This window comes from Mycetomoellerius zeteki, unplaced genomic scaffold (assembly GCF_001594055.1).
Source record: "Mycetomoellerius zeteki isolate Tzet28-1 unplaced genomic scaffold, Tzet1.0 scaffold311, whole genome shotgun sequence".
Classification (NCBI taxonomy): Eukaryota; Metazoa; Arthropoda; class Insecta; order Hymenoptera; family Formicidae; genus Mycetomoellerius; species Mycetomoellerius zeteki.
The window spans coordinates 622,093-634,990 of record NW_017257296.1 but is presented as its reverse complement, the minus strand read 5'-3'; the positions used below and the strand labels follow the sequence as shown (position 1 = coordinate 634,990).

The following is a 12,898-nucleotide window of genomic DNA, read 5'->3' as shown; positions in this document are numbered from 1 at the left end:
CAAAAACGAGCATATGTCTATAGGACTTTTTTTCTTAGTTTTTTACTCCTCTACACGCTCCCGAAGTTTTGCGATTTAATTTGGAAACACCCTGTATACGTTTATTTATTTGTGCAAATAAATACTTCACAATATAAATTACGATACTCACACTCTTCCTGTTGCGATAAAAACCGAAGAGCAGATATCTCGGCAAAAGTGCATCCTCCAATAAAAAATACTAGAATTAATTTCGGTGGTTCCGAACTAGAATCTTCGCTAGTAATAGAATTTCCTGAAATAAATTTTTTTTTAGGAATAAATACATTAAAAATAAGCTACGAATAAAAGATTTAGACTTGACTTACGTCTCGTTGACGAAAGTAAATTATATGGGACGCTGCTTATGGTAGGACCTGGTAATAATCCCATCATGTCGTTCAATCCTTGCCATCCGTTTGGTTGTACTAATTGCTCCGCCAATCTCACGCTCAGTGGTGCGTATATGGAATGTACGTAACTAATATCTTTCGGTGTTACTTCACTCTCGTCTTCGACGGTGAGTCTTAATGCTTTCCTTAATACTGCGTATTGTCGTACTGATTGCTGCTGTTTTAATAAGCCAGCCTTCTCCAAGTTTAATATAGTTGGCAAATGTTGGTATCCATAAGTGTGAATTATTTCTCTTTTATAGTAATCTAATAGCTTTGGTTTTAAACCAGAGTTTGTTAACGATTGTATGCAAAGTAGACGTAAAATTTTCAATAAAGGTTGTTGTTGCGCTATCATATCTTCAATATATGCATTCGGTTTGTCTGTATCGATACAGTTTAATAATTCTTGTTCGACTTGCAATGATTCTAGAAAGTTGCTCGAGTCGGTAACTTCTTTTATCATCTCAGCGATTGTGGTATCTAAATAAAGAGAAATTACAACAAATTATTAAAACAAAAAAAATCAGAAAACATTAAATTCAAACACATCTTTTTATTACTTACGCCTTGCTAAAGATTGTTTTGTTGCTAGCATGTGTGGTAATCGTGCAACAAACTGCTTAATTTCTTGCACACTCTTATCTCCATATCTTTCGTCAAATTGAGATGAAATCACTTTAGCTTTCTTACTAAGAACTGGTCCAACGCCGTTAAAATTTTTATCTCTGTAAAAATATAATATGAAGAATTGTTAGAGAAACTTATGTTCAATTACATATACCTAATCTCAGCAAAAAGTTTTTCTCCTGAATTTAATATAATTTGTTTCTTTTCATTCAGAGACATTGCTGTGGGAGAGTCATCAGAGTCGTGAAATTTTCTTGCAGGTAATTGCACAGTATCTATAATGAAAGACATCCATGTTATTCCATGTACAAATTAAAGGATGTTCAAAAATCATAATTGTGAAATATAGAAAATGTACAAAACCGATACTTCACTGTATTTTATTCCATATATTTCATCAATTAAGCCTTCATAAGTCAATTGTGTGACTAAAGGTGAGAGTAAATCTACAGACCGATCCAACAATAATAAATGTTCAATGGCTACAGACGATGCAGGATGTGATTTATTATCTTCCTCTTCTCTATTTAGTCTCTCCAGCAATTCCCAAACTTTACTTGCAACTGGTCCTCTTCCTGTGACTTTTGAGATTTTACCATATAACTTTTGTAAGCCTTGTATAGCTTGTGCAACTTGATAGAGACAAGTGGGATCATTTTCCAAATGAAATTCCTTAAAGGATCCGCTGAGTTCCATTGAGAGCAGATCATTATCAAACGGAAAGAGATCACACTTAAATTCTTCAATCAGTGTAAAGCTGCCGAAAACACCGCGATTCTGGAGCTTTTTTTGACAAAGTAGACTCTTGCGTGGTACAAAGAACAAGTGAAATTCTTTACGTGGTCTCTTACCCTCTTCTCTGCAAACATGAACAAATATATATTAATTTTTAATATATGTAAATTTAATTCAAATTATAATAAAATCTAGACATAACCCGTTATCATTATATAGTACCACTACCAATTTCAACCATCTGTCTGCGAACATATTTTTACTCCTTCCAACTACAAGCTGAATCTTTTTCGTCCAATCTAAATTTTTACTGCTCTAGGCTTTCAAGAAATGTAGAAAAATTCAGGATTGCTTTTCAACATCTCTATTATATTACCAAATAATTTTTTAACTTAATGTTAAAATGTTTCTTGATAAAAATTGAAAAAGAAGATAGAAAGAGTGAAATTTTGCTCGTAAAAAGATCCAGATAGCAGATGAAGGATTCTTTGTTAATATCACCAAATAGATATATTGTAGTCTATCTGATAATGTTTGCTATACACCAACCCATGAACATTCTCAGCAATCAGATCCATAAGCTCCAATTGTGGCCTCGAGATAAATATGACATTAGCAATGTTAGGTGGTATTGTCAAAGTCCCACCATACAGTGGATACATTTTCACAACACCGTACTCTTCTAGTAAATTATACTTGGCGACCAGACCAATTGGTCCGGCCAACGACTGGTCCCATATAATAGCCTGCACAAAAAAAAGGAAAAATATATCATAAAAACGAATTTATAATTTGTTTTGATATCTCCAGGGAAGGTTAAGTAAGACTGAAGAGTACCTTTGGGCCATCACATTTTTCCAACAGACAAAGTAATCGGTTCCTCGCCTGTTCCTGAATAAGTCCGACGTTCAATCTACCTCCTGTCAGATACGACATGATTGCTTCGCAAAATTTTACGTATTGGCTGCACGTAACATATCCGAAATCACTTTGACAGTTGCAGACGACGGAGTTTCGATAAAATCAGAAGTCTTGAGACTAGCGCCCATGATGGAATAATCCTTTCACCATGCTAGCGCCTCTATGTTTATAAAACGTAGACATATGGTCTGTTTTCTGTTCCTGCACTAGACTGCACTCAAGAAGACTAGAACTAAAGCCGGAATCAGACTACGCATTGAATATTGAGATTGAAGATTGAAAGATTGAAATTTGACCAATCAAAACAATAGGAGCTAAAATTCCTTTGTCCTCACTGGTCAAATTTTAATTTTCAATCTTCAATCTCGATCTTCAATGCGTAGTCTGATTCCGGCCTAAGGAGGATCAACTCGCGTGGTGGGGGTGAGTCAAAAAACATCCGCGGCTATTCACACGATGTGCAGCGGCACTGCGCATTGTGTGAAAGTTCGATATAAGAGCGACAAAGTGACGATTATAGAACGACAGAGCGACGACTATATAGAGCGACAGAGAGGACTAATGAAGCGCAAGAGTGGGGGAAGTTATCCGTCGCCACTTTTTGCCTCACCCCCACTACCGCTATTGGCACGAGTTGATCCTCCTTAGTTCTAGTCTTCTTGACTGCACTAGAACTCTCTTTCTCGCTTTCGTTAACTATCAAACATACATCTATCTCACTTTAAGTTCCAAAAGTGTACACTAGTTCAGCCACAGAAAACAGACCTATGAACTACGTAGCCAAGTCCACAAATATTTCAGGGGACTTATTACGGTTTCTTGTCACGAAGTGAAAATTACAAAAGGGATTGAATTTACTAGAATATTTACAACTTCATTGGTTAACATCTAGTGAATTTGATCATTTTTGTAATTTTCACTTTGTCAGAAAAACCGTAATGAGCTCCCTGATTGGTAAACATCAGATTTCAAACAACACGAACAAACCTTACATCTCGACCGTTTTAAGTGCAAAATCTTTTAGACATTCAAACAACTATGAATAGACCTAAAATAAAACCGGCTCTGAGTGCAAAAAGTACCCGCAACAAGAATACACTAAGGGCGCGTTCACACCTTAACAGAAAAGCAGAAAGCGGAAAAGCAGCAGCCAATCAGAACTCGAGCTGGTATTCGACAATTTCGGCTGTTTGTATTACTTACTACCAGCGCGAGTTGTGATTGGCCAATGCTTTTCCCGCTTTTTACTTTTCCATCAAAGTGTGAACGCGCCCTTAGGTCTGTTCGCGTTGCTTGAAATCCTTAAATATTTTTGCACTTAAAACGAGATAGATATATATAATTGGGAATTGAAAAGAGAAAATATAGAGTTGCAAAAAGTACAAGTAACACGAACAGACCTCTTATTTGACGCTAGTGCCTAGGAAATTGTTTCGTTTACTGTTAACAGGTCATGCAAGGCCATTATCGATTCAAGCGGCTAGTTCGCTTAGGCCGGAATCAGACTAGGCATTAAAGATTGAGATTGAAGATTGAAAGATTGAAATTTGACCAATCAAAATAATAGGAGCTAAAATTCCTTTGCCCTCATTGGTCAAATTTCAATCTTCGATCTTCGATCTCAATCTTCAATGCGTAGTCTGATTCCGGCCTTATGGCTCCTGCACACTGGACGCAGAAATGCTTACCGCGCGGCAAAATGCAACACGGTAACCAATGAACATGTTAGGAGCTGTAAGCTTATTGGCTATCGCCTCACATTTTGCCGCGTCATTAGGCCGAAATCAGACTACGCATTGAAGATTGAGATCGAAGGTTGAAGATTTAAATTTGACCAATGAGGATAAAGGAATTTTAGCTCCTATTGTTTTGATTGGTCAAATTTTAATCTCTTTCAATCTTCAATCTCAATCTTTAATACCTAGTCTGATTCTGGATTTAGAGACACTATAATAAGAGACTAGCATAGGTTCTAGCTGGATAGAAAATGGCGTTCACAGGACGATAAGTCATAGGACGCGTTCTCAACTAAAACGGAAAAGCAAAAAAAGTAGGAAAGCAGAAGCCAATCAGAATTCAAGCTATACTAGAGACACTGTAATAAGAAACTGGCATAGATGGGCTAATTTTTGATTGGCTGGATATGGAATGGCAGAAGCCAATCAAAAGTCGTGCTGGTAATAGATGATAGTACAGCCTAGAGACACTATAATAAGAGACTGGCATAAGTTCTAGTTGGATAGAAAATGGCGTTCTCTCACAGGACGATAAGTCATAGGACGCGTTCGCAACTAGGACGGAAAAGCAAAAAAAGTAGGAAATCAGAAGCCAATTAGAATTCGGACTGTATTATACTATCATCTATTACCAGCACGAATTTTGATTGGCTTCTGCCATTCCATATCCAGCCAATCAAAAATTAGCCCATCTATGCCAGTCTCTTATTATAGTGTCTCTAGCTTCGTTCGGTTAGAAATTTGGCGAAGGAGGGCACCAGTTATAGCCGGTGCTGGCTGGTGTTACCTTTTCGAAAGAGCATCTCTCGTGAAGATACTAACCGGCGCCGCTGCTGTCGCCGTCATCGCGTCATTTGCCGGTACACGCACAGTATCCTCGAACAGGTCCAGTTTCGTCGTTCGGAAGAACATCGAGGACGCACTTTACGTCCACGCTGTCACACGAAACACGAAATAAAGGACGACAGTCGAGTTGAGGTGGGTGTCCCCAGTCGACCTGTCAGTTTTGTCCTCTGATGACGACCGTTCGGTCGGTCGATTGACTGGTGGGCTAAAAGAACGTTGTCGACAATCGCACTCGCGTTCATCGTTGATTTTGTTTTTTCACACATTTTTTTGGCGGCTCTTTTATCATTCATCGCGTTTGTTACAAATTAAGGGTTGAAAGTATCGATAGGTATAGCTGCGCAAAAACAATGTTTGAACGGAGCGAGTCGGACTTCTGCGCGCTGCGCAGTTTTTTTTCTTCGGAGCACATCTTTAAGCGTCCTTTATTCCTTTATAATTTAACCGGAATTGAAATCGCTGGGCTTACGATTTCATTTGAATGAAATAACAGAATAATCTCTTGCGTTACTGTGCGTCAGATGCACCAAACTTGATTGACTTATTTCTAACGTAGTATAACTTCAATTTGGGTTTCATTTAATATTCTTTATCCTTTTCTAATTCTTAGAACTAGAAAAGGATAAAAAGTAAGTTTAACTAAGATTAAAGTTAATCTATATGTATATGAGTAGGAACAGACATGTCCATTTCTACCAATGTAGATTAACTTTAATTTCAGTTTAATTTATTCTTTATTTTTTTCTAATTCTTAGAAAACGATAAAAAATAATTAAGTTAAACTAAGATTAAAATTAATCCACACTAATAGAAACGGGCATAATGCTTATCAATGTAGAGATTAATTTTAATTTATATAAATTTTGATTACATATAAAGTTAACTTTAATTTATATAAATTTAATCTAATTTATTTGTATAAAGTTAATCTATCTTGGTAAAAATTGACATTAGGCTCATTTCACAATGTAAATTAATTTTAATCTCGGTTTAATTTACTTTTATCTTTTTTTTAATTCTTAGAAGTAAAAAATAAATACAGATGTTGTTATAGATGAAGTTATGTAATGATAAAGAGATAATATCATCTTGATTGAAAGAAATATAAAATTATCTCACCGTATATTATAGCAGAAGTATACATATAAATTTTATCGGTTAAAGCTCATATTATGTTGCTGCACTTTGATATATTTATTTACGTACAACAATATAATATGTAGGACACTGAAATATGATCGGTCAAATTCGCAGTATGTTAATTGCAATGGTGTTAACGAGTGACTCATTGTTCTGTTTATCTTACGGAAAACTGACCTCGGAAAACGAACTGTACCGTACGATTTCGAAATCTACCTGCAACTTGGACCAAGAATTTGATTCAATTTGGCGCGACGCCGAGAAATTCGTGCGAAAGGTATAAAATAGAGCTGCGCGTAAAGTATAGTATAATGCGAGGAAGAACCGCGTGAGTTTGCCACGCGTTTTTTTTTACATCGATGTCGTCATTCCGGTGTCACTGAATGCACACGTTCGCGAGCGAGCCACGTAAAAAAATTACTGGCGATATAAATCGCCGCGAATTCGTATGTACGTGACCGGACAAAACCTCCGGTTGTAACAATTATTATTTTAAATCGTTTGTATTTCGTATGAAGAGTTTTGAAGTGCAAATAAAAAGATTTGTGAGTCATTCTATTAATTATAATTAATCATTCTTTTTTGGACCATGTACTTAACCGAAATAATTAACCGGATCTAAATTCAACAAAGTTTATACATGGAATAGTTTATATTATATTTCGTATGAAGAGTTATGAAATATCATTAAAAACATTTGTGAGTCATTCAGACATTTTTAATTAAATATTATAATATTATGTATTTGACCGAAATATAGATACAGGCACTACGGTCACGGAAATTCCATTAGACGCGATAAGTAGTCTCTCTAATATTTCTTGGTTCTTTTCCGATGACATGACAGTCATAATAACATAATATTTATTTAATTTATGTTAATATTATGTTATGACTGTCATGTCATTGGAAAAGAACCAAGAATATCGAAATACTAGAGAGACTACCTATCGCGTCTAATGGAATTTCCGTGACCGTAGCGCCTGTATCTATATTTCGGTCAAATACATGATATTTTAATATTTAATTAAAAATGAATGGATGACTCACAAATGTTTTTAATGGTACTTCATAACTCTTCATACGAAATACAAACGATTTAAAATAATAATTGTTACAACCGGAGGTTTGTCCGGTCACGTACATACGAATTCGCCGCGAGTGTGGACAGATTCACATGTGTATCTATCGAATTAATTTCGTCCACGCGCTCTCGAACTGACTCGAACGACAATCTTACCTTTCCTCAACCGTTTTTTTGAGAACGAATGTTAAACGATTTTCTTAATCGCACTTTTTTTCGTTTTTGAAGAGGTAACTCTGCAACGCAAGTCTCAGAAAAAGAAAAAATGATTGTTGCGGGAAGAAGGTGCATTTCAAAAAAACTGATCTAATTATAGACGTAACAATTAAGGTGGTTTCAGACGGCAATGTACGCCAATATTAACAAATATTACACACACATAACATGCATGATTATCTATTAAAATATTTATATTCTATATAAACGTAGGCAAGTATTTGGCGAATATGCCTAAAGTTGGCGTACATTGGTTATGTTTAAAACCGCCTTAATAAGAATAGATTGCGCATTCCTATGAAGTTGTCACTACCCGCATAAAAATATACTACTAGTGCAATAAGTAAATTAGAATAGTGCAGGGCTGGGTAATCATTTAAAATGCCAAATATAAAATACTTAAAAAAATGTATTTAAAATGTAAAATGTTTTTCGAATCAACTTTATATGTATCTTTATATGTAAAATGGGTAAATAGATATTTTAAATAGTTTTCAAATACAGAATGGTTTTCCCTACATACATTTTAATATACATTTTTTTAAGTATTTTACATTTAGCATTTTAAATAGAATTACATTTTAAATGGCATTTTAAATGCAAAAATACCCAGCCCTGGAATAGTGTAATAGTAGTGGAGAAAATTTTATTAAAATTACACTGAAATTTTATTGTAAAAATAAATATTATTGATTGGCATCATATTTCAGAGGATACACGGCAAAATTATAATAAAAAAGTTCCTTTATGAATTCTAGAACTAATTTTATGATGCATAAATGATGTACAGTAAATAAAGCAAGTTTTTGTTTCATCACCTTGGCACATATTCGTTTCTTATATCTTCAATAATATTTCTTCCGTCGATCGAAGTTGTCCGTTTTCAATGCAAACGTACAATTAAAAATTGAAATCGACAAACGAACAGCAATGCGAATGATAAATTAACGAATAACTCACGAGAATAGCTCAACAAGACTGACAACGAGATAGAGATGATAAAAAAAATACTTATTTCTTTATTTTAAAGGAACATTTAAAGAAATCTATAGATTTAATTAAGTCAAATTCTGCAGCGTTATTTTACAATATCGCTTCTCATTTTCTTGTCTCGATTATTCGCTTTCGAGAATACTTTCGAGCTTGTATATATAATCAGATAAAAAATCGCACACTTCGACAATTACGCGTGATTCACATTTTAATACTTCGAAACGGTCAACATTAACGCTTATCGTGGTTGAGAGGTCACGTTGATTCTATTGTGCATTCCAACGTCCAATGTTTATCTGCGAAATAGATTTATTCATAGATCGAGTAAGTACATCCGGAACGCTATCGCGTAATAAACTTATTTACGAGACATAAAAGTTGAATAAAAGTAAAAAAATATAACATTATATAAAAAACAGATTAGATAACCACCGAGAGTCGGGGAATTCGAAAGAAAATTGATGTTGAACCGACGCATTAATTCAATTGAAATATTTTAATCGCAGCAATACAGCGCAACGCCGATTAGTTACAATTAACCTGTGCTATTATCGTTTTACATTTAGATTATATCTTAGATCCTAACAAAAGATAAACAATGATTTGAGCTTTTCAATGAGATAGCTACTCTCTAAAAGTGAATTAGCGTATTATTACTGATTATATCAGTTATAAGTGTAACACTGAAGTCATTAGCGAATATTTACTATTTTTCAGTAGTAATATATTGATTCACTTTAGAGATTATGATTTTCTGCAGATTCAATCTGTAGAAACCATAACTTCTCAAAATGAATCAATGTATTATTACTAAAAAACAGTAAATATTCGCTGATATTATAGTTATAAGTGTAGCACTGAAGTCAGTGATAATATACTGATTCCCTTTTAGAGAGTACAATAATATAAATATAATCGATTTTTACAACATTTTAGCTTTACGATTAATAATGAAAAAGATCGCAAAAACATTAAGTTGTTAAATTGATAGCCTTGAATATATGCATATAAATATTACAAAAAGTTTTTTTATTTTAATAATTCAATTTTTTTTTCTTCGTATTTCTTTAAAGAGTTTAGAGCTTTAAAGTGTCAGAGCTTTAAATCTTCTATTATTTATACGTTAAAATTCTGGGTAAAATTAGAGTAACACTATGTTAAAATTCTGTTCTGTATAATTTTGTGTTATGTAATGCAAAAAACGTTGAAGAATTGAAATATGAACATATACATAAAATATTAAAACGAGTATAAAATTAAAAAAAAAATTCTATCCTGAAATCTTACATAAAGTTATGGAAGTAAGTAAGTTGAGTTAACTGTACAAATTTCGTGAAACTGAAAAAATTCGATCATGACAATAAATATTGATGCACAGCCTTACATTCTATCGAGAGAATCAAACAACACTCAATCATACGAACAGTTCTAAAATTTGCATCAAACAGTATAAACAAAAACTGCATATGACTGAAATATTTCTATATTCCCCTATTGACGGACAACCCGGCATACGTGCAGCTTCCAATGAAATGAATGATGATGTGTATGTGCGTACATATTCTTTTATTTCCTATTGCGAATATATCGTGTAATCCAAGTACTTCATTTACACACGTAATTTTTGTATAACAAATACTTTTTTCTCTTTCACAGATTCAAAAATTCTTTTTCAGGATTAAAGTATACACATTAATACGTGTTTGTGAAATAGAGTTTATGCCGAGAATAAAAAATTTTTCTTAAAATTTCAATTTCGAAATTTTTTATTGTTTTCGATATAAATTCCATCTCACAAATACGTATTAATGTGTATACTTTAATCCTGGAAAAGGATTTTTGAATCTGTGAAAGAGAAAAAAAATATTTGTTATACAAAAATTACGATGTAATCGGTAATACAGACGGCTTTAGAATCCCCTTAACGTTATTCTATTCTTGTTTTACCTCTGAATGATAATGACAGAATGAGAGAGAGAGAGAGAGAGAGAGAGAGAGAGAGAGAGAGAGAGAGAGAGAAAGGGAGAAAGAGAGAAAGACACAACAGCGCCGATAGCGCGATTCCCGAAGGCAACTCAAATTGCTTTAAAATTTAATATGCGTATATCGGCGTTATTATGCTCGTGTCACACTACGCATTGGAGAGATTGAGGATTGCGAACTAAAAATTAGAATTCGACCAATCAGGTAATTTTAATTTTAATCCGTTTCGTTCTAATTAGCTGAATTCTAATCCTAGATTCGCAATACGTAATTTGCTCTAATTTGCAGTCCTCAGTCTCCAATGCGTAGTGTGACAGGGGCATTACGCGAAATGTTCATACATTTCGAAAATCTTAAGTACATTTTACACTACACATTGGAGACTGAGAATTGCAAATTAGAAATTAGAATTCAATGAGTCAGATAATTTTAATTTTAATCCGTTTTATTTTGATTGGTTGAAGAATCTTCAATTCTCAATCCTCAAGTAAGGTGACCCGGGCTCTCTCTCTCTCTCTCTCTCTCTATCAGCTTTATGTTTAATACATACATGTATATAGTATGCTTAATACATTTATAAATCCAAGTTTCATATTTGGAATTATTATTTAAAACTCGCGAGTACATATCGGTCGTTTTGAGCATAAAAATTGATACAAAAATTTAACGTCGAAAGAGATAATGTTTCTTCAAGTATATGAAAAGATTTTGACCAAGTATCTAAAAATTCTAGTAGGAATTTATTGGAGATACATTGATTGAATTTTGGGCATCTATTGGGCCAATATTGAACTAATATCTAGGCAATATTGTGCCAATAATTAGGTATGCTACTATGGAATTTAGCTAGTTACAGACCTGAAAATAATTTTGTTGGACCATCGAAATAATTACGTAGGAAATTGATAGAGCATCAAAACTCTGAACCATTATGCTTGCGTTTTCTACTAATATAATTATTTTTTTAATCTATCAAAATTATCTTTAGATCTGTATCTAGCTAACTTTTTGTAGATACTTCAGCAAAATCGTTCTTTTCATGTAGAGTTGTATTTTTGTAATTCTATGGGAAGGCAGTTTTGCTGAAGTATCTAAAAAATTAACTAGATGCAGATTTGAAAATAATTTTGTTAGATCATCAAAATAATCATGTAGAATACTCGTTACTAAAATGTCTTTTTGCAGCATTACTCATCACTTGAATGTCTCTTACGATTATTTTTATCACTTTGAGAGTTTTTTGCAATTATCTTTATGGCCCAACAAAATTATGTTCACTGTATCTAGCTAAAGTTTTAGATATTACAACAAAATTGTTTTTTTCGTATACAAGTTTTCGTATACAAACGAAGAAACGTTATCTCTATGCTAGAAGTGTCACGACCAACGGAGAATGACGTCGAATCATTTTTAGCAAGATCGTTCTTTTCGTGTAGCTAGCCTTCTCCCTCTCCCTTGTTTTTCGCTCGTGCGTCATTAATCTACCCGCGAAGATGTAAATACTTCCGCGTAGATTAAAATGCGCGCACCGCGTGCGCGGCGCGTGCCAATTTTCCATATTTTGCCGTGAGCCTGCCGATGACGACAATGATGAAGACGACAACGACGGTGACACGCATTCGCAACGTGACGATAACATTTTTTTCAGATGTATTTGCATCACAGCTTTCGGCTAAACGCGCTTAGCGTCGAGGCGAAAATAACACTCACCGTAAATCTTTTTTCCGGATTCAACCGCGGAAAACGATCGAATCCTGCGATAATCACTCCAAAAAATTTCCACGTCATCATTTATATAGTACACTAAGAACTTCGATTCTTTCCCTCGGAAATTTTCACAAACTGAGAAATGATCACCTTTTTACATTAATGTTCGTAGTCCGTGCGCGATTAACGGCACGACTAAACCTTACGTCTACTTACAACTAAATTTGACGTAAAGACGAAATAACCTGAATTTTTGGAAGTTTTCAAAAAAATAACCCAGGGAAAGAATCGAACTCACTTGGAAAGAGAGACGTAATGTCATTTTTTGCCACTTTAGTTATCGATAATTCCAAGATCTTCAAAACCTACGAAGAATCGTTTTCGTCCTTATTGGAGTGTTAAATCCTTAACTGATGAGACTCTCACACGTCGTGATTTTACCGAAGAAATTTATCGATAAGATGCTGTTTCACTTATCTAGATTCAATGGAAAGAGT

General features: G+C 34.1%; 2 protein-coding genes across 2 annotated transcripts in view; one reads left to right on the top strand and one right to left on the bottom strand.

The window, feature by feature from the left end:
* car (vacuolar protein sorting-associated protein 33A) overlaps positions 1-2,786 on the bottom strand; it is a 3,343-nt gene extending 557 nt beyond the window's left edge. Inside the window, exons 1-7 of the mRNA XM_018451494.1 lie at positions 2,613-2,786; positions 2,325-2,521; positions 1,415-1,899; positions 1,195-1,315; positions 978-1,138; positions 348-893; positions 152-274 (exon numbers count right to left, since the gene is read on the bottom strand). Of these exons, the coding sequence (XP_018306996.1) occupies positions 152-274; positions 348-893; positions 978-1,138; positions 1,195-1,315; positions 1,415-1,899; positions 2,325-2,521; positions 2,613-2,711 (1,732 nt within the window). The 5' untranslated portion in view covers positions 2,712-2,786. The remainder of the gene's footprint in view (positions 1-151; positions 275-347; positions 894-977; positions 1,139-1,194; positions 1,316-1,414; positions 1,900-2,324; positions 2,522-2,612) is intronic.
* Positions 2,787-5,231: 2,445 nt separating this feature from the next.
* Tps1 (Trehalose-6-phosphate synthase 1) overlaps positions 5,232-12,898 on the top strand; it is a 29,874-nt gene continuing 22,207 nt past the window's right edge. Inside the window, exon 1 of the mRNA XM_018451525.1 lies at positions 5,232-5,410. The gene's annotated coding sequence lies outside the window, so the exon portion shown is untranslated. The remainder of the gene's footprint in view (positions 5,411-12,898) is intronic.